The following is a 26,946-nucleotide window of genomic DNA, read 5'->3' as shown; positions in this document are numbered from 1 at the left end:
CATTTCCAAGCCAAGGGGAAAAGGCCTTTCTGAAAAGGATAACTCACAGGGACATCTTCAAAATGAATGTCAGTGACGTTGTTGTTGGGGCAGCTCTGCCAGGCATTGTTGAGGCGGAAGGCCAGGGCGCTGGTGTGCCGGCCATCCAGGGCAGCGAATTTGCGGAATGTGCAGTTCTGGACATTGATGGGTCCATCATAGAACTGAATCCCTCGAATGGGAAAATCTCTAAAACATATTTGGAGGAGACAGAGAGACATGGTCATGACACAATAGCATGAGGATGAGAATGTATTCTAGACATGTACAGTCCCACAGCACTTGTTTCTCAGCTGCTTTCATTTTTCACATCCCTTAGGATGACTCCTGAGTTCATATTTTGGAAGAGGAGGGATTTCCCTCCTTATTAGATCTGTAAAGTCCTCTTATCCTTGCAAGGTCAGCTCAAGTTTTCTCATGTCTGAACAGATCGTCTTTATTTGTTCTCTGCTTCTCCAGGGAAGAAACTTAAAGCAATGCCAAAGCATTGACCTAAAAATGAATAAAGTCATGTCTGCTATCAGAAATGAGTTCTGCAGCAGTGAAACCTGAAACTCGTCAGAGCTGCTCAGACTCCTTGGGCTGAGTAATGGCAGGGCTAAAAGAAGTCCCATCACACCTTTCAAAGGAACTTGGAGAGAAACAGTGCAGCTCGGCTGCAATAAAAAATAGATTTCAAAAGAAGAAAATGTCTTACAATTTATAGGGTTTAAAGAGGTGAAGGGGCAGACTAATGAACCTTTATTAACAGCCTCTTCTGTTATCATCTGCAAGGTAGAGAGGACATAATTTTTCACACTAAGTGAATGAGATGCTTCAACTCCTTAAAAGGCTAAGATAAGATGTTTCACATTTCACTCATGATAAATAAATTTCCTTCCTTCCTCACTTGAATGTCTTCCCTTAGACAAGACCTGCCTTCTCCTGTTCATTTTTCTCTCTCTCTGAGTTTCTATACACAACACCCAAGATGAGATACCTAAAGGATATTAGAAGCAGAGCTGTAGCAGATGGGGTTTTCATTATTACTGTAGTTAATAATAAGCCTGCTGTATCATTGACAAGCAAAGCTGAGGCATATAATACATCAGGAAAAAAATCAGCATAGCTGGTTGCTCACTGTAGGTCTGCTGTTAAGATAACTGTGTTTTTAGGAATAGCAAAAAAAAACATTATTGCACTTGTAACCCAATCCGTAGGACTAAACTCTAGGAAGAGGCCACACACAAAGTTCACTGGCCATTTCAAGACTGTTTAACAAAGGCATCAAATTCCTGTAAGCACAGCAGCAAGAGTAACAGCAGCTCTAAGGACATTTGTGACCACATCTGGGGCAGTTCAAACCCAGGAAAGGGCTTCTATGAGCCTTCCTGGCAGCTGGCTTGCCTGGAAACTGCCACATTGCTCAACCACTGCTGACCACATATACAGAAATGCCCAGCTAGCACACAGTCTCTTTGCTGCCTTCTCAACTCTGTTTGTAAAGGGGAGGGGGAAGGAAAGAGGAGTTTGATGCTGTCTTGGCAGCCTATAAGTATGTACCTGCCAGCAGCAGCTGCACAGTGAGGATTTTGGGATCAGGAGACATGAAACCAAATCCTTTCTGTGTAATGGTTATTAAACTGAACAGCACTGAAGAAACCACATTGGGCTGGAGCTTGCACTGAGAGTGGGAATAGCGAGTGCTTTGATGTGCTGAGCTGAACTTACGGGCCAATGGGCAGGGTCCTTCCTCTGTGATCCAGACCTCCAGGTCCCCAGATCTCATTATCCATCGTCTCAGTGCCCAGGTTTCCACTCTCACCAACAAACAGGCTGTTCTTGATTTCTTGCTTTGAGCCGTCATCATGAGGAAAAGTCCCACCACTGTGAAGGAAGGGATAGAGGTGAGGGGGGTACTCACGTCATTCCACCAGCCATGCCCCAGGCTGCAGCACATCCTGCACCACACTTACCTCGCCAAGGTCAGGCCAATGCCATTGTCAGCAAACCTGCAAAGAGAAAAGAGATGCTTCAGAAGAGGTTTGGGTTTGGTTTGGTTTAGCATGTCAAACTAAAATAGCTAAAGCAATGAGGTAGAGATCAGCAGGGCTGAATTACTGAGCAGTGCTCATGGGGGAACTCAGGCTTTTCCAGGTTTGTTCTCTGGTTGTGGAAGATCTCTTTTGGCACATCTTGCAGTACATGCAGATCACATGAAGCAGCAGATGTGCACCTGATTGCTGCTGAGGTTAAGCCAGTGATCACTAGGCATAGTTTACTTGTCTCATAAAGCTTTTTCCCTGTGTCTAATGACCATGTGCTTTTCACTCTTAGGTAAAATATCATGCTTATCTATCACTCCAGCTAGCTTTTATTAAATAATAAAATAGTGCTTTGTCTTACACACACTTCTGTGTTCCCACATTCATGTATCACACACTGCTTCCATACAAAAGAAACTTTACAAGGGGAACTGTTAGAAAAACAGAGAGCTTGGCTTTTATTTCATCAACAGGACACAGAGATCAGATCTTACTTATTTAAAAAAAAATAGAAAAAAGTTTTAAATGTTTTTCTATTTTGCTGAAATTCCAAACTTTTAGATGAGATAAATCACAACTGTTGGTCCATGACTCCTGCTTATAGAAAGCGCACAATTAATAGGATAGTTTGTCATTCTTGATGGTATCTTCACATCGGTGACACGTCTAACACTGATCAGCAAAACCAGCGGAGACCTGCAGCAGAGCAAACCCGGCTTTGTCCTGCTTCTGTCTGTAGGTGGCAGCCCTTCCCACGGTATCGCTTCCCCTTTGCCTTTTCCAGCCGCAACGGCGCACACCGTAGTTCATATACTGCACGCCACATTAATATTTGGTTTGCTAATGTAATACATAAGTCTTTGTAGCAATAGGGATGGAAGCTCCTGTGGCTATAAAGACAATTACAGTTTGATGATGCTTCCTGGAATTCACATACGCTTACAGGTTTCCTGCTGGAAACTGATGAAGTACTAGGTCTTTTAGCAACCTCCATATGCTGCATTTGCCCCATGAGCAATGTAAATGTCTTAATGACATGAGTGTGATCTGTAAGGCAACACTTGCTGGCCATGGAGTGGGCTAGATACTTCTGGTTCATAAGTTCATAAGAAGCACAAACTGTATTACTCAGTATTGCATTTCCGACTGTTCTGCTACAGCCTCATTCTTGCCAATGTGATCAGTTGCTAGAGCCAGCTATGCTGCTGGTTGCTTTAAAAGGTTTGGGTCACTCGAAGGTAAGGCAGCTATGGCCAGGAATTGGACACCAGATAACGGCATGACAGCTATTTCTACTACAGTTACCACAATATGCCTTGTAAAGTAGCTTTTTCCTTTTCCTCCTTCTTCATTGAGGTTGATACCAAGAGCCTGGCTCAGCAAAAGAAACCGTAGAAGATCATCTGTTTTCAAGTGGAAAACAAATATCTGCTCTGACCAGTGCAGGAAATGGCCTTCAAAGAGCACAACAGGCACTTGCCCAGACTCTCTTCCTTGCTTCTGTGATGCATATTTTTATGTCTGCTTTGTCAGTACTTGCTTATTCAGCATAAGAGTAAGCCACATAAAACTGATCTGTGACCAGGCTCAGCCAGAGAAGGTGATGGATTTTGCTGCTTTCTTTTCAAAGCACCTTGTTTCCCTGTATAAAAATAGGTTTTATTTTTAGTTATTTTTATCTGTGTGCATGTGACTATTTTTAAATCCTGGTCAGCATCACACAGAGAAACAATCTGGGGGATCTTTAGCTGAGACAAAGCAGGTTTTGTTTGTGTAAAATAATGCCTGTGTTTATTTAGCGTTTCATCTGTATTTCAATCTTAGCCATATGAAAGGTGCAAAGTGATATAAATAGCTTGAACCACAGCTATGCTCATCATAAACACCAGGCTGAACTCTGAGAGTTGAAATAAGGCAAAACTCACTGGCAGTTGTCCAGCCACACATCTCCACCCCGCAGCCAGGCCCCGTGATCCTGGTTCTTGTAGGCAATAAAGTGCTCAATTATTGCAGGTTCCCTGGGCTTCAAAGGATCAGCATCTTTGTGTGGGCTGTATCTGTAACCAGAAGGAGAAAAGAAGGGTTGGCAAGGGATGGGGGCCTTGCTCGGTGCACAGCCCCATGAAACATCTGGTTTATGCTAACTCTACAGCAGCTCTGGGACAACAGTCTATCCAAGTAGTGTGTCTAGTCCAGCAGCGATGGCCAGACACAACTGCCAAAGGAAGAACAGTCCAAGCAAGGCAGTTGTAAAGACCCATTCCAAGTTTCCTTTCACCTTTCCATTATTGTATTGATGATATATTGCTGAAAGCATGGAAAGTTTATTACTGCTCCCAAAAGTCTAAGATTATTTTTTTAAATCCCTGTTATCCTTTAGCATATTCCTCTTATTTAGAAAAATATCCTTTTGTTTTCCCTTTGAGCATTCTTATCTCCTAACCTTGGCTGTACTGTGACAATGAATACCACTGCCAAATTTTCCTTGCAGTGGAAAGGAATTCAAACATCAGGAGCGTAAGTCCTTTACTATTCCCACTCTACATTATCCAGGACACACGTACAAGATTTATTAACTCTGAAGTTCCCAAGTATGATGAAATATTGGCCTCATACAGGAAAAAAAGAAGACACCAGTGGAAACCACAGCAATGTGTGCCCTCAGCTGCTGCCTGTCAGCCACTGTTTGGGCCACGGGATCTGAGCAAGGGTCTGGCTCACTGTGGTGATGCTGAGGTCAGCTGTCTGAGCTCAGCACATCCTGAGGCACAGCTCTCCCTTTTGCTAATAGAGGAGCATCTTCCATCATACTACATAGCTTAGAAAACCTGACAGATGAATATCTAACTCAGTGCCAGAAACGGATGGTCCAGAGATTAAAATTCATGCCTCACCAATGAGTAGCAAGGCCAAGCTGTCATATCACTAACAGATATTCAATAGCACTTTGCTTTCCTTAATAAGCCATCATATCAATCTAAAACTGAGCATCAGGCTGATAGTGCTCCAGTAAATGAATATTGCTTTGGCAGTTTCATCACTGTGAATTTGCTTTCAAAGAAAGATTTAGTATCAGCCCTTGTGAATTCCCCAGATACTGTTAAATACAGATTTTGAGATGGATTCCAGTTTCATTCACATCCATGCAGGGAATAGAATTTGACTCAGATGTTTAATGCAGAATGCAGAATAATCTCTCCAGCTCTGTCCAACCAGCCTCCAAGTTTGCCCCAGCCAGTTCTGATATAATAATTTGATCTTTCAGTCTTGATACATGAAAAATGGAAAATGACATAAATAATCTAAGGTGCAGGTTGTGCTGGTGGGTAATCCCTGAGCATAAACATGACTGCACTATGAATGGCTTGGCTTCCCAGGGTCATTCCTGCCCTTGTATGGCAGGGGACAAATTGCCTTTTGTAATCACTCACTGTGCCTGTGGCAGCAGGCAGTTTCTCAAGCTGTATGGAAAACCAGCATCAGGCTCCCAAGAGAATTTGGAGGTACTTGCAGAGCAGACTGATCTTAATTAGTTATTTTTTAGCAGTTGCTTTTATCGTTCAATTAACAATTTCAATTAATTGAGCATTAAAATAATGTAAATAATAGTCACTTTTGAACACCTTCTAGCTTCAGCTATTAGGCAGGGCACCGGGGTGATGCTGATCATGGGATAACTGATATCTGAGCTGCTGACTGGGTTCCCATGGGGAGGAGGACCGATCCCATCCTTACAGTGCTTGCTCAGTGGGTGAATAAAGCAATCTGTGTAACCCACACCCCAGAGATGGAAAAGAGGAAAGGAAAAAGCTGCCATTCTTCCCTGCTGAGCAGAGATTTTCAGAGGGTTTCTCTTCCCTACATGGTTTCTTCTGTCAAAAAAAAACCAGTTGTGGGGAATTGCAGGTTGGGTGCAACTTGAGGTTATTGGTCTGCCAGGAAAGAAAACTATGAAACTTGAGAATATTTAAGTCCTCTTCTCTCCCTGGAATTGGCAACTAAGTTAAAAGCCAGAGAAAACCTCTAATGAGATAAAAGGGTGCAAGTGCAGTCCTTATGCTATTACACTTGCCTGCAAGAAGCCCCCTGCTTCCATCAGCCTCCTCAATAGGATCAGCTTCAGAGAAAGAGGGGGGATTCCCAGAAACCACCAGACCATGGCAGGTGTGACGATATGATACATTCTATAGAGAGTCTTTCAGTATTTCTAAAGAACTCTGTTACGCCACACAGAGACTGTGCACAGCACGAGGGATAAAGCATCCCTCTGTGTTTTTAGTTATAACTATTACTACAGTGGCAGATTTAGAACTAGACAGAAATTTGAAATCAAAGTATGAGCTGCATTACATAAGCACTCCCGGTTCAAGCAGGTTCTGAAACAATAAAGAAAATCAACAGCATTCACAGGAAATACTTTAATTTCTTATTCCTAGAAATTCTTGCAGCAAGTTCTGTCCCACTGAGACAAAAGTTAGCAGAATACCCTAGAGCAGATGTATCATCCATGCCAGCTTAGCTAGAGCTAAAGAGGAAGGACAAACTTGAAGCATGTGGATGCTGCGGGTTCCTTAGGAATGGGAATAGAGAAAACGAAGTTAGAAAGTGGTAAATCTAAGTGAAGACCGTTCCTCAATAAAAGCCACCCCAGAGACATTGCCATGATTTTTGTAAGCTTTCTTTGAGACAATTTCACAGCTTTCAGTCAGTGCTATAGAGAAGCCTTTTCCAAACTAAAAGGTTTGTTTCCTGTGCAAAACACTTTACCTTCCAGAAATCAGAGTCAGGATAGGTCTCTTATCCTTGGCGGAGGCTGGAGTAGTTTTAACGCCATTATCGATGATCATTCCAGCCTAAAAGAGAAATGCGATATTACAGTATATTTATATATTCTACAATTCTTTCCACCTCCAGGCTCTACCTCCAATTGTTTTAAGCTGAAGTAACTCTCATGAGCCTAATAACTTCTTCTGTAGCCTAAAGCTCCCCACAACACTACCACTCAGCCCCACTACATGGCATGCTATGGGTAAATAAGTAAAGTGAAGGCAATTAGACACAGTGCCCTGTATTTATCCCTCCAGAAGTTGTTCAGTTAATTGCTAACATTGGCAGTTGAGGTCTATAATTAGACAAGCTGCCAATGGATGCTCCTGGAGGCACTATTTTAGGAGTGCAGAAGCAGAGGAGCAGCCTGAGCAGAGGGAATGCCCAAGAGTCAAGTGAAGCAGGTGCTGGCCAGCTCTGAGAGCTCCTGTGCCAGCACACAAGCTGCTTTATCTGCAGACACAAACAAGCCTGCAGTAACTTTCAGTGAAACAGAAAGCACAGGCATTAATCGCTTGCAGACCCAAAGAGCTGAAGCTAAGAGATGGTGTTTATTTCAAGGGCAGTGTTCCCATTGCGTGCAGACTCACCCGGTAGTTGGAATGCGCACGGTTGTTGAAGAATTTCCCCATCGGCATGTGCTCCGAGTAGCCAGGGGAATACATGCCCGCTGATGGCCCTGTTGGCACATGGTGCAGAACAAACCAAAAGCCTGTTTCCTGAGAAAGAAAATGGACATCTGACACTTTGCTTGAACTTCTTTGCTGGTCTATATTAGTCCAATGAATTGTCAGTAAAGCCGTAAGATGTAAGCCATAAGATTTCAGGACAAATCACAGCTAGAAGCATTGACCTGTGTAACTGTATACAGCAAAGTGTTTGACACGCATGTACATTCACATTCACAGTCTCATATCTCCAAGGGGCCTTAAGTTAAGCTTTGACATCTATATTGAAGCTATAAGCAAGAATTTTAAATACTTAACACACACACACTGATATCCTCCTATCACTGCATAGGATCTTAAAAATCAGATTATTTTTATTCAGTTGCCTAAAAATGTGTCTAGGAGCCCGAATCCAGGTATTCAGGTTTGGAAGTTTGGGAAAAATCATCTCTCTTTGTTTAAGGCTTATTTAGCTTGTTTACTTATCTTAGTAGGAAAATAAAGGCTCCTGATGTGACCAAGAATTCCTTTGAAATTGGCATTAGTGCTGATTGACATTTCAGGGCACCATTACTATACTGCTATCAGCAGAATCACTGCCAAAGAGTTCACAGGGACTCTGCAGTCACATTCATTTCATTTATTCAGGCTGCACGCTATGCAAAGGCTGGGAACTTTTGTTAAAATCATCCAGCTCTAGAAATGGCAAGTGACAAGAAGTGTGGAGCAAAAGGAAAAGTGTTGTTTTTCACTGGGGGCACCAGCCACTTTAATATCTGTCTTGACTGAGCATTTCAAAAACGCCTGTGTCACAGAAGCAGGTTTTATTCCAGCAAGAGCCTTGCAGGGCTGTAACAAGTCTGGGTTGTTCCCAAATAAAAAACCTTCTGCACTCACTTCAGATCCAGCAGCTGCACAGTTTATCAGGTTGTTGTGTGGGTTGGCTATCCAGAAGGTGGATACGGCACTGCAGGTCAGGAAAACAAAACATACATAAAGATGACATTCTGAGCACACACCAGAGTCACCCATCATCAACTCCACCAGCACAGGGCAGATACCTCGTAAGATAAGAGATCCTGCCTAAGGGTCAAAGGGAATGTTGTTTTTCCTTTCTCTTCTCATACCACGTGTCCTCTGCAGTTTGACAAAGAGCATGGCCTTATCTTTTAAAACCCTGAGCATTAAATGAGGAATTTCAACTGCAATTCCAAGCCTGCTATGAAGCTGTCAGATGTCAATCACATTTTATGATAAAGTAAATATGTTGTTGCACAAGTCACAGAAAGGAACTTTGCCCCTATATAAGCCCTCAGAAACTCATTTAATCAAGAGACCCGACAAATTGCCTCTTAAGGGCCTTCCAAGTGCACTCCAGTACCTGACTTTTCCATGAGCTGCTGTGATCCATTAACTTTATTTGCCACACTCCTGTTCATTGCTTTTGGGACAAAAGGACTGAGTTTGTCTAATGCACATAAAAGACTCCTAATGGAAAGATTCCCATCAAGGAGGAAAGATCAATCCATCACTGTCCATTCTGTGACATACAGTACTCATTAACCAACAGGCACATAACTTTGGGAGGAGAACAGCCAGCACTTACAACCAGCAGACTGGTTCCCTGAATGTCCTGGGTGAGATTCATCCTCCTGTAGGGGCTGAACTGATGGAACCCGTATGTGTACTTTAACTTTGCTATGAAGGACTTCATGGGGACTTTAGGCCAACTGATTTTGCTGGCCTAAGATGAAGTTCTGTTTGTGTGATTTTATCATGAAAACATAGCTTTTTTTTTTTCTATTTTTGGCATGCAACTGACCTAGAAAGAAACATATTGAGATTATTGAGGTTACTCTGACTGCATAGGCAAGGGCACAGGCATTATATTTCCACAATGACCTGTCTTTCAGCCCAGTCCTGCTCCCTAGAGCCATGTGGATTGAGCAGGTTACTGTGCCATTTGGCACAATCTTATTGTCTTAATTTCTGCCAGTGGCTTCCTTCCTGCCTCTTCCAAGCTGACGGAGCCACAGCTGGTGATCATCCATCATCCCTGAACTGGGTGCCTTGGCTGCTGCCCCAAGCATAGTGTTAGTGTACTCATGCACTTGCATGAGCTCAGTGCAAAACAAGCCATTTTTCTGATCAGACCTCAAGTTCCTTTAAATAGCAAAACATGGCAGATCAAAGTACTGTAGGACCTTTTCATTAGACCTCTGCCTATCATCCATTTGTCATATAACAGGTCTTCAAGATGACACAAAATATGTCCCTCAGACTATTAAATGGATTATCAGTGGAAAATGAGCACAATGGTCAATAAACTCTTATTTTATGAATGGAGACATTAAGTGTAATTTATAAACAAACACAGATGTGAAAAAGAGCATTGCATGAATTCATCTCTTTCCCTTGCCAAACTACAAAGCTAAAAATATGTTTCTTTGGACAAAACTCCAGTTTGTTCTGAGGACAGAAGGGTGATACTGATACAGGTTCAGCAGACTGAGAGTATTTCCAAATAAAAGAAATTCCCTGAAGATATTTCACTGTTAGACATCAATCAGCTTCTAACTGTCTAATTTTCAGGATGGAAGTCTGGCTCCAAAGAACTTCTCACTAACTTTTTGTCAATCAGAAATTTATCTCCTCTGGGTGTTGAGTGGGTTTTTTTTAAGGATAAATTCCTGGAGAAAAATCTGGACTATGAGCAGAAGCGTTCCTGTCTCCCAGCAGCTTCAACACAGCACCAGCGTTCTGTGGTCTCCAGACAAATCTTCACCGTGGAAGACCTCCCATTCTGTTGCACAGGGGTCTTGTCCTCAAGATGATCCACCATCAAGTTTAAATTCTTAAAGGCAAGTCTGGTGTCCAGGTTTTTAAAGAAAACACTCTGAGAACAGTGTGGTTCCACAGATCTACTACAGACCATTTGCTATGTTCCCTGGACTACAGCAGGGGATATGCTTGCCTGGCTGCTAAGCACACAGGTTTTACTGTAAGAGTTTAGTGATCTCTCAAGAACAGTCAGGAAGATGTGGGAAGAAAAAAGAAACCTAATTAACTGCCTGATAGGCATCAAAATGAGGAGGTTCCCTGAGCCACTATTAATTAGCAATGAATAATTTTCCAAGTTGTGCACCTTGATTTTTGGGCAGAAAACCAGCTGGCAAATCATGGGAAGAATGGCTAGAATGGCCTTCAGGAGCTCAGTGAGTCTATACCCTACCTTACGACAGGGCCAACTACAACTACAGTATTTGTGACTGGCATCCTCTAACCTGTGCTTAAAAATTAATGCTAAAGAAGAACCCATTAATTCCTCTAAGAAAGAATTCTAATGTTTAACTGTGTGGCCCAGCTGGTTGTTTCTTCTATATTTCACCTGATTTTTTTCTACAAAGCAACAGAACTGCAGAAAGAACTTGTAAAATCCCTTCTTGTTGCAAATGCTTCTATAATCCTCATTTAAACTCCAGTTGGCAGATCTGCAAGGACGCTTAGAGGAAAGGATCTTGAAAAAAGGGAGATGAAAGGCTTTTAGCATTTTTCAAGTTTAATACAGTGTCTGTGGCCAATAGAAGTTTTGAGAAGCTCTCTCAGAAACAATTTAATGAGCTAATGTATAGACAAATTATTAGAGATCCAACGGGTGTATACAGTCTTTGATCATTTACTAAGTTCCAATTCTGTGCTAAACTGCATTTATTATATCATCGTAGTTTCACTCCACAGTTGGGCAGACTGCCATATGAATGCGTAACCCCAATGCTTTAGCACTAAACAGGAGTCATTCTTCACAAATAATCACTTCTGAACTATCAGCAGTATTTTCAAAAATCAGCTACCATTTGAGATGAGCACAAATGTCAGAACTCAGCCCATTCTGAACTCAGCAACTTTTTGCTGAGCCATTGGGATCAAGTGTCCATAAGGCACAAGGCATCATCATGTCCTTTGAAAGAGATTTTCAACATCTCAGGTAGGAACACTCTCAATTGACTTTATGGTAAAAATGAAAATTACACCCTAGGTGTGTAGGCATCTGAACAGCACAGGTATAAGGATCGCAAGCAGACTTCTCTCCCAACCTTTGGGACATGCAGCCCAGACCTCTACAGAGAACTACATAATCAAATACACAGAATACCATCTTTTATGGCTAAGTCCTCCAAAGGATAGAAAGAGGAAAAGGAAGGCTAGAAAGAGGAAAAGGAAGGCTCCCACTCACCTACAGTCCTGCCTGGGTTTGGGGATGTACCCTGGGTAAGCACCCTCTGTGATCAGCTTGCACATCCTGCTGTCTCGGTCGGAGGGGAGCAGAGTGCTAGGTTTAACAAGCAGTCCGAGGCAGTGATCAAATGTGTTGCGCTCTTCTGGTCCATCTTCTGTAAAGAAGCAATGGCCCAGTGCATCATAACCCACAGCATCCTTCACCTGCATGTACAAAGCAAAGGTCAGTGTTCAGGTTTCGTGCTTCAGCCACTGCATAATAATAAGAAACTTCAGAGCAATGCACATAGGAAACTCAGTCCCCTCTTGAACTCAGGGTGTATAAGGAAAACCAAAAGCAAGATCACTCTCTGCTCTTAAAAGCTCATAGTCTAAGCAATAATTCCAACACGTAATTAGAATTTGTCATCACCTAGGAAATGCTCATTCCATTCTTATGTTTGCTTGTGAAATCAGAGACTGCCTTAGCATGAGGCTGGAAAAAACACAGGGTGGGGGGTGAATGGAGGACATTAGATGTTCAAATCACATCTGGGCTCATTCATCTTCATGTGGAGTTACATGGGCAGCACATAAAGTGCATTTGAAAAATGCAGCTGAGCTGGAAAAATATTTTTTCAGGCTATCACAAAGGCAGCAAGTTGTTTTCCAGACAGACTGGCTTGTTTTAGGTTTGACCTGGTCCTTTTCTCCAAGTTGTTGACAAAAGCTTTACTTGACCCTGAGACATATCAGCTGGTGTTAATGCTGCTCTGGTTTTGGTTTGAATGTTGTTAACATTGGGACATTGTTGTATTGGGCAGAACAATACCCATCACATCACTGATAGATCTGAGAAAACAATTTCAGGAGCAGATACATGAATTCAAAGTGTAAGGCTAGGACTGGGTGGGAAACAACAGCCCTTGGACACACTGTGTCCAGCAAGTCAGTTAGTGGATATGTCTGAGATATGGAAAATTAATTTCCGGTCTCCACTGGCAAGATGAATGGCTGGCACTCCTGGGCTCCCTCCTTGCTCTTCCCATCAGCCATCACCCATCAACCACCTTGGACTTAGGAAACCTTCCTGGCAAAGGTTAGCCTGACACCTGTGTATTCCTACAAGTGCTTCTGATGAAACAACAATTACCAAGGGGCAAAAGATAATCTTGAACTGGATAGAAGACCTGTTCTTTATGGTGTCATCGGGAGACCTGGGTGTTCAAGTGCCTGAATTGCCTTTGTAAGCTGGCCTGAGACTGTTGAATCATACCCATGCCTCATTCTCAAGGCAAGGAGCACCAATTTCAAATAAAATCCCAGGACTAGTGTTGAAATTACAAATATGTTTTCACATAAGAAGGAACGCTTTGCTTGCCAAATCTATTACAAGCTTACATCTGCACACACATTTATTATGTATCATCCATGCTCCAGTGTAAATACTCAAATCTCTGAACATCACAGTAAATTAAGCACAGCTAAAATGACCTGCAAAGTGGTGCATTCCTTTAAGCTATCTCACTGAAACTTACTGCTAACTTCACTGATCTAATCAGATGATAACTTTTGCAAGGTTTAGGCTTTTTTAACTAGGTGTAAAACGTATGGACTAGACAGAACTGTCCCTTCTTAGATGAATGAGCTGTCCCAGCCTTGTAATGGTAAAGGTTTACAGGATAGAAGAACATTTCAGGAGAATGAGCTATCTTCAGAGGAAGTTTTCCAACACGTAGAGGAAGTCTTTTAACCACACAGATGTCAGAATTGCACAGAAACTGCCACCAATACCTATTAGCTTTCTCTCACACAACAGTAATACTGGAAACACACATAAGTAATGGTGCTGCGACATTTAGATGATGGAAACAGTTTCCCTAGAGAAATGATAGCCACTTTCTATGGCCATTTATCTCTCCAGCACAGTGCTTCACTAAGACTGGGACAGGAAAACCTGTAGTGACCAAACTTGAGTCCACCTTTGTGTGTGTAACATTGCAGGGGAACACATCTGGTATAGTGAGAGGACTGAAGCAGAGAGAGAGGCACTCACTGGCACAGGGGCTCAGAGCCAGCGAATGCCCAGTGTTCTCCTAATTCGTTCCTGGAAGCCCACAGAACAACATGGAGTTATCAGCCAGGGACCTGGTCCCCAACGCATTTGTCACTCTCCATTTTATAAATTACTTTCCCCATATCTCTCAGTCAGCTCTGTCTTAGTTTCCTTTGCGTGTCCATGCACAAGCCCAGTACTGAAATGCTTAGATAGCAAATGAGATGCTTGTTCCAAAATCACTTCTCAAATTGATCTAATTTTTAATTTAATTTAAACCTTCGTAATAGTCCATAATCTTACTTTAACCTTGAGTAATTTATGACCAGATAATGCCCTTTTGGTAAAACAATTGCTGTGCAGTACAGCTGGATTAATAACAGCAGACACCACTGAAGCAGTTAGGCAGCACAACCTCATATTCAATGAAGTATGGCTCTCCCCTGAATTCTGCCAGACTGCTTTTTTTTACTTCCTCTTAATTTCCCTCTCCAGTGGCTGTTTCTATTTTATCTTGCACACTGGGATCCAGTGGAGAGAGTGGGAATCAGAGCAAAGTTTCATCCCTGGTATTGCAGTGGCGCAACTAGGTGGTTTTATGGCAAATGTATTAAAGAAAACATTGGGTAATTATTGCATTTTCAAACAACAACTATGGTGAAAAGAATTTCTACAGATTTGTTTCCAGAAGGACCCTCTGTGTCTTCCAGTGAATATGAATTTGCAGACAAGTGCAGAATAGCCCATCAATGGGAGTGAGCTAATGTTGAGATTGTGACTTTCAGCACAGCGTACAGACCCCAGGAAAACGTTTCTGTCATCAGGAATTACTGGACACTGTTTTCTGCTAATGTTTTCAGTATGAGTATCTCTGAAGTGACATGAGGTGTCTGAAGTGAATGCAAAGGAAGCAGGGAAGCCTGTATGCAAATTACCAGCCTGCTTTAATGACACTTAAAAATAACTGATGCCCCTCTTCCACTTGTTACAGCTTTTGCACAGGTACTCAAGCACAGCCCTGCAATAAGCCCCTCTGAAATCAATGGCTTCATGTTAAGCACATCATTAAGTGTTGTGCTATGCTGAGGTTTAATAGCCCAGCTAGATTTTTTTTGTACAGCTATTTCCAAAATGTGGTTTGTGCGCATCATCAAGGCAAATACTCCCTCAGTGAAGTATGCTTTGGCTCTGCCTGATCTCAGAGGGAATGAATGTTACCTGGGGAAAGACAGAGCTTGTCTGTTTGCAAAAACAGTGATCATGCATGTAGAAACAGATAGTGTTGCCCAGGTAAGAAGATAATAGGCAGCTAGGAAATGTACAGAATGACTGTTGTAATCATCAGAGACCTATGTGGGTGTCTGTGAATATATCTGGGGCAGAAGGAAGAGGAAAGGAAGGAAATTAGTGTCAGAAGGCAGATGAGGAGATTGTGGTGGGATCACCTGACAAACTGAGGCATGGAGCTGCTGATTGCAGATGTCTACCATGGAGCAATGAAACAACATTTAAGTGATGTAACCTTTGGAGCGCATTTTCTGTGATGCAACTGAACAAACTTGTTCAGGTTGCTTTATTTCACTGGGACTTTCTTTTAACTATCATCAATAATCATACAGTTAAAATAGAAAACAAACAGGTAAAATATTATGAGTAGAGTTTAGCATCCACACATTTTGGTAAACCATAACCCACAGGGATTCAATTCTTGACTAATGCTTATTATTTGTCCCAGATTTTAAGATTTCTCTTGGGTGTCTTGTCATGGAGGCAAAGCACGGTCATTTAGTGAATTGTGGCTGTGGAGTAACAGCAGGAAGATCAAGCTGATTTTGTCTGCTACATCAGCCTGTCTAAATTTCATCATGCCATCTTGGCTGGAAAAGCTTGAGCACATGGATGGATCTCTAGCCCATTAATCCTCCATGGCACAGTTATCACTTGGAGAAAGCAGGACTTTAGCTGGCCTGCAGCTCACAACAGCTGTGCAACCTCTGCGCAGCCAGAGGAAGTTTTTATGGTGTCATTAGCAGCAGTCCATGATAGTGTTACAAATGAAACCCACAACATTGCCCTTACGCTCTGCACATTAATTGCATACTAAGCCACTGTACTGGTGACTTCAAACTGGGAAGATGCCATATGACCCTGAATGCCTTATATAATTTATATAGTGGAATGTCTTTTTTCTTTAGAAGCTGTGTTCACTTACTAGGATTTTAGGATCATGTTATAAACTTAGAAGGATAGAGGTCAAAACAAAACCTCAGTTTCATAAATAGCAGATAAAAAGCTTCTCTGCTTCTGGAGCTGCAATTTCAATGCCCTCTCTTCAACTTCTGTGCACTATAATTATGCCTGTGACTTTCCCTTCCAATGGATTTTTTGCTTTGGAGGACAACTCAGACAAATCAGAGCTCTCTGAGTGCTGAACGCTGTGAATAGGATTGCAAACACAAACCTTTATTACAGGAAAGATGAGGCACACTTAAACCTTCTGATTATCATCTTCAAATAGCAAGATCTCTGTCTATAGATAGATCCAACTACTCATTAGAGATGGGCTGGTCTGCAACACCACTGCACACAGACAAAAGATCTGCCTGCTCTGAGTCACACACAGCCTACAATGCCACACTGGCCTCCTCCTTTTGAATGCAGGTTGAAATATTCCTGGAATATATATCCACAGTGCGAAGAGGCAGACATGAGCTCGAACAATAAAACACATCATCCTTCAATAATTAAGCTGTAGTCATACTATAAAGGAAATTTTTAACTGGTGCTTTAATGTCCAAGGTAGACATTGGGGTTTCTTACCAGTAAACCATTGGATCCATGGACTGTGATACAGCGGGAAAAAGTATGGTGGATGGAAACATCCTTCACATATGTCGGAGGGTTGTAGCCTCCTTTCTCATCCACATCTCCAGCCATATGGAAATGAATTGGGTAATGTCCCATTGTCTGCTGGCCCATGTATTTCAGTTCTAGACCTTCAATATGGGTAGCCTTAAAATGAAGACCAATCTGGAGAACAACAGAACATCAGTCAAGTAACATGAAAGACTGTTGAGGAGGGGGAATACAAGAATAGGAAAGGTTGCACTGTATCTGCCAGGAAGATTTACGGTGTGGAAGGACATGTATGGCTGCAGGGTGAGGAAAAGAGGGTCATTGTGACTAAAGGGATCATGATTGCTTTTTGATCTCCCTACTGCTGCGATGGCTACATTTAACTTAAATATAGAAGGAAAACAACATGTATTTAATATTTCCATGAGTTTCAGTCAGCTGGCCTCAAATCAAACTCCGAGGCTGAGCACCACCAGAATCTGGGAAAAACTAGGATTGGGGATATGGAGACTTTATCTCAGGTGGGTTGAGTACCAGCCTGTCTGGCTGAGCAGGGTATGAGGTACACTTCAAAGCCAAGGACAGGCAGCAGCAGTGGGGGTGATGTGATGTGATGTATTGTGGGGAGAGGCTGTTTGCTCAGTGACTGACATGAGGGATTTCTCCCTTCCTGCATCCTGGCTTCCTCGGTATGTGAAGGTGTGGCTGGGAGGAGGAATGTGCAAGGAGAGGGCTCTAGCCTTACCTTGATGTGTCCCCCAAAGGTGTCGAAATCAAAGAAGGAGCATAACTTGCTACTGTACTCATAGCACTGCCCTTCCATCTCGCCCATCACCACGATGTTGCGGCTCAGCAGCCCCACTTCTGCCCTCATGTCAACACCATCAATCACTTCACCAATGTGGAGGTATGTTGCTTTCCCTAAAGGAACAAGATCAAGTTCTGGTTACTCTGCCAATGCTGCTGGTTTCCCCTTGTGCTTCCTGTGGTGGGGTTGGCATGATAATGAAAGGAGTAACTGAGTCAGCATAACCTGTTGATTGACTCCCTCATGGAGAGAAGGCTGGAGCACAGGTGTCACCTAAGACCTTGTTGAGATATTTGCAATGGAGGAGGTGGGATTTTTGGTTTAAAGTTTCTTCATTTACACAGAGAGTTAAACCAACAGTCTGGCAGATAAATCACATTTCCTACCTTGAAAAGGGACTGTAATCCAACATAAAAAGATCTCAGATGATCCAATCAGCTGTATATGAACATTTTGCACATAGAAAACCGATGATGTAGCTACTGAAAAGTCTTAGTCCCTGAGGTTAGCACAGCACTTCTTATAGTGAGACAATGGGAGCTGTTCAGAGCCCACAGCACAGCCCACTCATGGGTGAGCACCAGTCTTGCTAATGCCATGGCTGTTAATATGAGCAACGAGATCTGGGCAGAGAGTCTTGTGAAAATTGAGACCTGGGACAACTGCAACCCCTCCTGCAGCTTGTGGGCTGCAAAACCCATCACTGCCTGCCCTCCCAAACCTCTTAATTTCTGTTGCACCTGCATGTCTCCAACTTGCTTCACTCTGCCCTGGTGTAGTTGGAGTTGGTAGATCTTCCACCTACACCATGCCATGTCTCCCTTTGCTAGGCCAAGTCATTCATACCATCCTTTGCACAGATACCTGGCTTCATGGAAAGGTTAAAAGCACAGAAAACTTTCCCTGGCCTAACCAAGAACAGGTGAAGTCCAGGAAGTGTGGATGGCTAGAAAGCAAAATCATCTCTTTGTTATAATTTCATTCAAACATATTCCTACTCCCTTCTTCCTTCCGTGGCTTTCTGCAGAGAATGCAGTTGGAAAAAGGTTCATCTTACTGACTACATTCTGTATTATTCCAGTAAAAATAAGTAATAAACTCTTTAAGTAAACACTGAACTTTAAGGAATGCTACACTTGTATGTATTTCATTTCAATGGAACCGTTCAAATATGTAATTAGAAACAAATGGCAAGCCTGAAGCCTGGCTATCGCTGTGAAGCACTTTATGCTTAAGCAGAGGTGCCGAGTTAAAGGGGGGATTTTTGAACATTGAAACAGTTTTGTGTTCAACCAAAACATGATGCTTGACTTTATAACAAAGATAACCACACACTTTTCACTCCCTCTTCTCCTGCAGCTGGGAGCAGTGCAGTTTGATGGTAATACTGGGATTTGGGAAGGATGAGGACTTTGCTTTGCTCCAAGAGTGCTGTGTTGTGAGACAGGGTTCACACATGTGCCCTTTGCCTCAGCACCTCCACCTTTAAAACTATGAAATTATGTGAAAGAACACTCTCTGCTAACTAGAGGAGTGGTGGTGACAGAACATTTGGACACAGCTTTCTGCCTGCGGGGGGGAAGATGAGGCTACTGCAGGGGGAAGATGGGCTACTACAAGCTCCGTGCTCAGCCTCAGAAATGAGGGGCTGCAGGAGGCCATGGGTTTATTCCTCACCCATTTTGAAGTCACCTCCCTGGAAAGTCCTGGTCTTCCCTGTGTTGCTGCCTTGAAGCCAGTGAGCCTCATTGGATGTGCGGTCAAAACCAGACCCAGACCAGCCAAAAAGCAGCTTTGCTTCCCTTATTCAGATACCTTAAAAAAGCCATTGTAGTGAGTGCCCTCCAAATGTCGAACAAGCCTGCTAAGGAGCTTTGTGTCTTGTTATGAAACTGGTTTTAAGCTGTTATTTTTCAGTTTCCCCCTGAGCTGACCTTTCCTTGATTTACTGAAATACAGGAAGAAGTTCAGATAATCATAAGAACACCCTATTGGAAGCCACATCTCCAGGATTTGTGGCAGTGAAATTGGATAGGCAGTTTTGTTATTCATGCGCTGAGCTCTAGAATAATAAATGTCATGCTTGCATGTATTTAGTTTAATCTAACACTAGTCCAGACATGTAAAATAGGGTAAGCACTGACAAGAATGTTAAATACGGACTAACCAGTTTCTAAATATAACATCTTGGGTGCATGTTTTTCACTTCGTGCTTTTGCTGACTTGGCTTGTTTGGAGATAAAAGGAGAGATGGAAATCAACTCCCTTCCAACGTAAAAGTGGATTTTGAATAATAGCTCCTTTAAAAGAGTTCTGAAAAAACAAACCTCTCCTCAAGGCAGCCAGAAATTCAAGTTCTCCATAGCAATGGGGCTGTGCTCCTGCAAGGGATCACAGGAGACAGCCCCTGGCATGGGAGCCCTTAGGTGCTGTAAATGCTGCTGGGAACAGGCACTCCAGCAACAGGAACTTCCCATGGGGCTGGAAGCACCACAATGTGCTTTTATAGGCATGTGGCACTTCCAGGGAGCTGCTGGGGCATGTTTAGTGGTAGGCATGGAAGAAAAACCCAGCAAAAGAGGCTGCTCCCATGAGTTCAGGGAGTTCACCTGGGGACAGGAGTGTTTCACTCTGCAGAGCTACAGACTTGAAGCTAGGCTGCCAGCACAGGGAGCCTTCCCAGAGAGCAACCACAGTATCTAAGACCCTGAGACCTGGCCATAGGAAAGCCCAAACCAGGGGTTTTCAAACCCCTACTGAAGTGGTTTGATACTAAAAAGGCAACACTGTGCTTTGGATGTGGGAGGAATGTGCCTGCTGCTTCAGCATCAAAGCCAACAGCTGTGATTGCTCAACCACTAACAAACCCACCGGTCACTGATTCATAGGATCATAGAATACTTTGGGCTCCTACTTGCTGCATCCCTCATGGACAGATGTTGCCCTGCCAGCAATCCAGGTTTGTGCCATGTTATAATCTAAACCCATCAAAGCCTTGCAGTGACTTAGATTATGTCTCCCCATAACAGGCCTATGTGATGGACAGTGAAAATGCCCTGAGTTTGCCACTTTATTTGTAGTATCAGTGCCTCCAGGCAGCAATATTTAAATTCATAGTAAAAAGCTTCTTTAATGTGTGACCTGGCCTGGTAGAAGTCTTGATCCAGAAAATGTGAGGACATTTCCATGCTTATTACTCAAGACAGTGACTATTAAAGTCACCAGTTGTTGGTAAGGACAAAGTAATTATGGAAAGAAAGCATGCATTAAAATAAACATAGATGATCCACTAATGAAGGGCATGCTTATGCTAATAAAGCAATTCAAAGCAGAGTCTCTCCAAACCATACAAAGCTCCAGGACAACCTGCCATACAAACCTAGCCATAAAACCTGGGTCTCAGGCCTTATCAAACCTAGGGAGGGTGGAATTTTAAAACTATTTCAGCTGCTACAGACGTGGATGTGTGCTTAGCTCTGGTGAATTACACAGATGTCTGACAACCCTCCCAGGTACACTTATGCATTCCTAAATCCCTTAGCTCTAAACAACAAACTGCTAAATCTCCCTTTCTGAAGTGAAACAGGCACCTGAAGGTCTGGCTTTGGTGAAGATAAAGTGGAGCTAAGATGCTCCTGGATTTATTTTTTTCTCTAAAGGGTCTGTCTTTCATTCTTCTTTGGGGTCTCTAAGGCCAATACCTTCTCTTTCATAATCTTTTAACATTTCCTAAATAAGAGTTTTTTAAAGGAAATGCTAAACACAAACTTGTATGTTCAACCCATGTAATCCAGTGACAGTGAATCATTCAGGGCACCTTTCTAATCAGTGCAATTCATTGTAGATGTCATTCCAGGCCTCTGTCAGATTTAGTGTTTTTGCCAGATATTTATCAGGACTGGTGGCAATGCCCTTATTCCTCGTATTTAATAACCAACAAATGTTCACACAGACAACCTGTCAAATCCTCATTATTCTGAATTATCTTGATGAGTTTTGCTATTGCATCCCTAAGCCACAAGCCTGTAATGCAACACAGCATGATTTGGGTGAGTTAATCAGCTTCTTGAGTCATACAGTCCAACCTGATGTCTTCACAAATAAATATTCCTTGTATTCCTAACTTTCACATGGAAAACTAAGTTTACAGTAAAAAAACAAAAACAAAACAAAAAAGCCTACAAAACAAAACATACAGCAGAAAGAATGAAACTTTATAAGGAGTTCAGAGGTAAGTCTTTTGGGGATATTTTCCTGCTGGGTAACTCATCCTATTGCAGCCCTTCATCCCTTTTCTCCTTCAAGATCCTGCATGGTATCCTGCAAAGGTTGGAAATACACCCTCTGTTGTAGGAGTGTGAAGAGCCTTGATTTAACATGGATATTATTAAGTGAATTATTAAATATTCTATCGGGTCAAAGCCTCTGTAGCTGTTTGGTTTCAAGGCTGAAACAAGTGGATCTTACTGCTGCAGATTGGTGCAAGAGGAAGATTGATGTGAACTAGGGAAAATGCATCTGCTCATGCTGGCTTTAACTGAGCACTGAGAGGTCTGTGTTTTATCCCAGTGGCAGTGTCATACTGTTTCCTAAGGCCACTCTTGTCCCACCTCATACCCTCTTTCTGGAGCAGCTACCTGGCAATGTACTAACATACTTCTGTAAATGCTAGGGTTTCCTTCTCCAAATGCCCAGGTTTTTCCTCTCCTTATGCTGACATTTAAGTTCTTGTAGCTGGGATGGGAAGATTAGGCAGGTCTAGTGAACAAAGAGATTGATTTCTTACTTAAATCAGGCCCAAACTCAACTCTCCTGAACCGCTGTGTCAACTTGAGTATGCTTCTGTCAACTTTGCTTCCAGGCAATACCCAGAGGCAGAAGAAATTGCTCAGAAAGACTGTTTGAAAAGGCCATATCACAACATTTCCTGCCTAGCCTTCAAGCACCAGGGCTGGCTTAAAAAAAAGAGTTTCTGGCAAGTTCCAGCCAAAATGATGCCAACTTCTAAACAGAACCCCCTATATCTCTAAAAGTATCTGAATTCTGATAGCAGAGTAACTTCTCCCTTCCTTATAGCACAAGATGAATGCCAACACAGGCTGTGAAGTTCAGACAACTATGGATTAACATTTTTTATTCATGAACAAGATCACTGTAAACTCTATCTCTCTCTAGCATTTGCAATCCAATAAGCAGGATTTAAGATACATGTGCTTGTAATCATAGATTCACCAGTATGGGGAATAACTAGAGTAACTATGCAAGGTACAAACAGCTTTTTTCATGCTTTATCAAAAGCATATAGGAGCACAAAAGAGCATTTCATCATTTTTGTTCTATGGTGAAACTTATCAGCATTACTAGAAACTTCATACAGAGCAACCAAGATGAAGATAAGACTTGTTTCCCAGGGAAACTACACAAAATACTTGATCTTTCCTACTATCCAATTCTATCACAGCAACACAACCCTTCCTTCCTTCCTCCTCTCTCCCTCTGCCCTATACTGTTGTCCCTCCCCAAACCTTGTGAAGTTGGAAGATCAAACAGTTTTAATCTGTTCCCAGAGAGAAAATAATCTAGGCACAAAAATGACAAGCAAAAAAACAAAGGAGGCAAGAGGAGAAAAAAGTTCCATTTAAGTGAGTGACCATTTGATGGGGAGCAGGACCTGCAGAGCGAAGTCCTCATGCAAACCAGGCTTACACATGGAAGCCACAGTTTTGACATTAATGTAATTACTCCAATATAGGAGGGCCTAAGTTCAGTGTGTGGGTGCCCTCCACAACTTTCTACACTGTGATTTGCAGAAGTCCACAGTTGTCCACAGTTAGACAACTGAATCCTACTAAAACCTGTTGGCAATTCAGTATTAACGCTCTTAAGCTGTTTTGAAAAGACCAGCTTCTAATCAATCCATTCCTAGCATGTAAAGAAAGTGTGAGTTTTCAGCAGAAAGTATCAGATAAAAATAGGATATGAGCTAACGAATGAGTTTGATTTAGTTGGCACAATACACTAAACTGTGTCTATCAAAATATTATTAAATGATGAGAGCATCGATTACAATCGAACCTTAGTATGCCAAGTGGCTGCAACACCAAAATGTCTGTCCACAAAGAAAATGTTTTCTGCCTTTTTTTAAACAGAGACTGACTCTTAAGTAGTTCAGACTTGACATTTAGGTTTTGTTAAAAAAAAAAGCTAATTGGAAAAAAGAGAAAAGATTTAAAGGAAATAAATCATCATGGGTAGGAATAGTTTTATCATTTGTCTTTCAAAGGGCAGACTTCTGGAGTTTTCAGCTTTTAAACTAAACCTCTTAGGGAAAATCAAGACATACCACTCACTACAAATTACATTCCTCTGAGACCTCACATACAAATGTATCTGTGTGGAAGTTTTTTTCTTAAACAGAGCAAAGCAATCTTGCATATCTCACATAGAAAAAGGCAGATGGATATTTATGTTGAACATCTTCTTCATGCAATTAAGAGCCTAATGTGGCCATACAAGCACAGGTTGTGCTCACCTGTGCTAAGGCTAGAAGCAAGCCCACAGCTTTTGCCAGCTATTTTTCGTGCTTGCACTCTGTCAGCTGATCTTCCTTAACACAATGGGTGATGTGCCACTGGAAAAAATAAAGCCTTGTCAAAAAGAGCGTGACCAGCAGGTCAAAGGAGGTGATCCTGCCACTCTACTCTGCTCTCGTGAGACCTCACTTGGAGTATTGTGTGCAGTTCTGGTGTCCTCAACATAAGAAGGACATGAGACTTTTGGAAGAAGTCCAGAGGAGGCCATGAGGATGATGAGGGGACTGGAGCACCTCCTGTATGAAGACAGGCTGAGAAAGTTGGGGCTGTTGAGCCTAGAGAAGGCTGCATGGAGACCTCATAGCAGACTTCCAGTATCTGAAGGGGTCCTACAAGGATGCCAGAGAGGGTCTCTTCATTAGGGACTGTAGTGATAGGACAAGAGGTGATGGGTTCAAACTTAAACAAAAGAGATTTAGGTTAGATATAAGGAAGAGTTCTTGAATGTGAGGGCGGTGAGGCATTGGCACAAGTTGCCCAGAGAAGCTGTGATCTCCCCATCCCTGCAGTGTTCATGGCCCTGTAGCAACCTGGTCTAGTGGAAGGTGTCCTTGCCTACGGCAGGAGGGGTTGGAACTGGATAATCTTAAGGTCTTTCCCAACCCAAACCATTTTATGATTCTATGATTAAACAGAAGTCTCACAGGTATTTAACTGAATCACAGTAAGTTTTATCAATGTCAGTACCTGATCACAGGACAGTGTGATCATATGTGCATACCTGTGTGCAGGCCAATTTCAATGAAAGCCAAGCACTCAGAGTGGTGGTATTTGCCTCCTCCAGCAATGAACACACTTTGAAAGCCACCACTATGGTACTGCTGCCTGCCTGCAGAGCTGTGCAGGCTGTGGGAAGCTACAGGCATTGCAGAGGGGAGGAGGCATAGAGAGCACCAACCCTGTGGCTCATTTTGGCTACCTGCACGTCATGGCACAGAGCAATGGATGAAGTTACATCATGGCTGGGGAAAGAGAAGCTCAGGGATCTCTTGGCTCCTGAAGCTAGGGAGCAATCTCAGCCCCACCCAGGTTTTATTTCATCTAGGCTGAACTTAGAATCAGACAGATTATTTTATTTTCTAGTGTGAATGTGCCTTTGTTACAAGAAAGTTGGATGTCATTTTTATTCCTGGAGTAGATTTTGCCTTGATTTATATAATCAGTGAAATCCCATTGACGTCAATGGAGTTGCCTGGATATAAGTAAGGGCAGGCTTTGGCCCCAGTGTTCATGTCATTTGTGGTAATAAAAAGAATGTCCTAATTCTCCTAAAGAGTAATTGGAGACTAAAAGCACAATTACTTTAACAAGTGTTTCCACTGCTTCTTTACTTGAAATTCACATGAACTTTTTTGTTCACATGAACTTGTTTTGTTTCTTGGTTTTTTTGTTGTTTTTAACCCTTTCTTCATTTCCTTAAACTTAATTGCCATCATTGCAGAAGATAACTGTAATTACATGAATTTCACAGATTCAGTAGATTATGGGAAACCTAAACAGAAATATTTCCATGTCATCTTTATTTTCACTGACGATCTTCCAAGATTATCTTCATAATGTATCTTGTATTATGCTAGTCTGGCACAGTTTTTCCAATAGCTCAAAAGTTGCTCAAGAAAAATATTCAGTTTGGAAATGTGTCTTCTTTGAAAGTGCTAGACATTTTAAGTCATAAGACTATGATACATTCAAACTGTGAACAACATTTTTCTTGGCTTGATGAACATCTCTCTTCAGGGCCAAACAACAGTGAATGGCTAGAGCTCTCTGGGGAAGCAGTTGCCAAAGGAAGCATATCCGTACCTTCCAGAAGATGTTGCATCAGAGATAATGAGGAAGTAGTTCATTTCACAGAACTATGCAAACTCCCTGGTGCACTGCATGTTCCAAATACCCTCATGGTTTCTCAGAAAGATCTTACTGTAAATACAGACAAAACCTCTGCCTACAGCAACTGCCAGTGTATAAGAAAAAGATAATATAACATGTATGATTTACCACCAGGCAGATGCTGCCTTTAAAATACAGCCTCAGCTATTATGTAGCTCTATATTGTAAAATAACTGTTTCTTTTGAGTAAATTACGTGTGAGTAAATTATAGAAGTTAAAAATTCCTCATCTATTCCTGGAAGAGGCCATTCATGTGGTACTTCCATGCTCTGCTTATCAGCATGCCAAAACATAATTCTAGAAGGAACAGACCACTTCACAGACTCAATCCCACTCTGGATTTCATTTTTATGCTTGTATCAGTAACCATGGTTATGCTACATAATTGGAATTAGTATCTGCAAATTATTTTACAATGATTAGACTATGAGGCCTTTTCATCAGAGGCAGTTTGTTCTGGATTTGAGCTAGTCACCTAACCTGGTTCTGCAAGTGCAACTCTTCGTTCATGAGAGCTCACAACTCCCTGGCCTCAAGACTCCAGAAATGTTTGGTTAATACATCACCTCTAAGCAATGCTGTCTGGGGACATGGCAAATGAGAAACAGTAGCTTCAGTAGTACAAAACAATATTTCTAAATTGTAAGATTACAGTTCTTGTTAAGTGTAACTTTCTTAGGAAAACAGCCAACTGCACATTAGTTCATAGCCTTGCAGTCTCTCACGGTCTGCTCCTGCCCTAGCACACTCTCTGGATGAGCTGTGCTCATCTCCTGCTTTCTAGGAAGTGATAGGTTTTCAAATGCAGCTATGTAAAACTGAACATTTCAAATACATGACCTGTTTTTGTCTCTCTTAAATGCATACATTCATTCAATAGTGTGCTTGAGGACAAAACCAGGAGTCAGCTATGTAAAGGGAAGGCAGAAATGGATCAGAATCAAATCAAACAACTTTCAAACATGAAAG

At 42.2% G+C, this 26,946-nt stretch overlaps 1 protein-coding gene across 1 annotated transcript in view; it reads right to left on the bottom strand.

Moving 5' to 3' along the window:
- CEMIP (cell migration inducing hyaluronidase 1) overlaps positions 1 to 26,946 on the bottom strand; it is a 111,669-nt gene that overhangs the window by 13,407 nt on the left and 71,316 nt on the right. Inside the window, exons 12-21 of the mRNA XM_005148738.3 lie at positions 17,431 to 17,606; positions 16,650 to 16,859; positions 11,793 to 11,998; positions 8,456 to 8,525; positions 7,481 to 7,609; positions 6,831 to 6,916; positions 3,989 to 4,120; positions 1,995 to 2,030; positions 1,750 to 1,905; positions 48 to 228 (exon numbers count right to left, since the gene is read on the bottom strand). Of these exons, the coding sequence (XP_005148795.2) occupies positions 48 to 228; positions 1,750 to 1,905; positions 1,995 to 2,030; positions 3,989 to 4,120; positions 6,831 to 6,916; positions 7,481 to 7,609; positions 8,456 to 8,525; positions 11,793 to 11,998; positions 16,650 to 16,859; positions 17,431 to 17,606 (1,382 nt within the window). The remainder of the gene's footprint in view (positions 1 to 47; positions 229 to 1,749; positions 1,906 to 1,994; positions 2,031 to 3,988; positions 4,121 to 6,830; positions 6,917 to 7,480; positions 7,610 to 8,455; positions 8,526 to 11,792; positions 11,999 to 16,649; positions 16,860 to 17,430; positions 17,607 to 26,946) is intronic.

The sequence above is a fragment of the Melopsittacus undulatus genome, chromosome 9 (assembly GCF_012275295.1).
Source record: "Melopsittacus undulatus isolate bMelUnd1 chromosome 9, bMelUnd1.mat.Z, whole genome shotgun sequence".
Lineage (NCBI taxonomy): Eukaryota > Metazoa > Chordata > Aves > Psittaciformes > Psittaculidae > Melopsittacus > Melopsittacus undulatus.
Note: the sequence above shows the minus strand (reverse complement) of the source record. Positions and strands in the feature narration are given on the sequence as shown.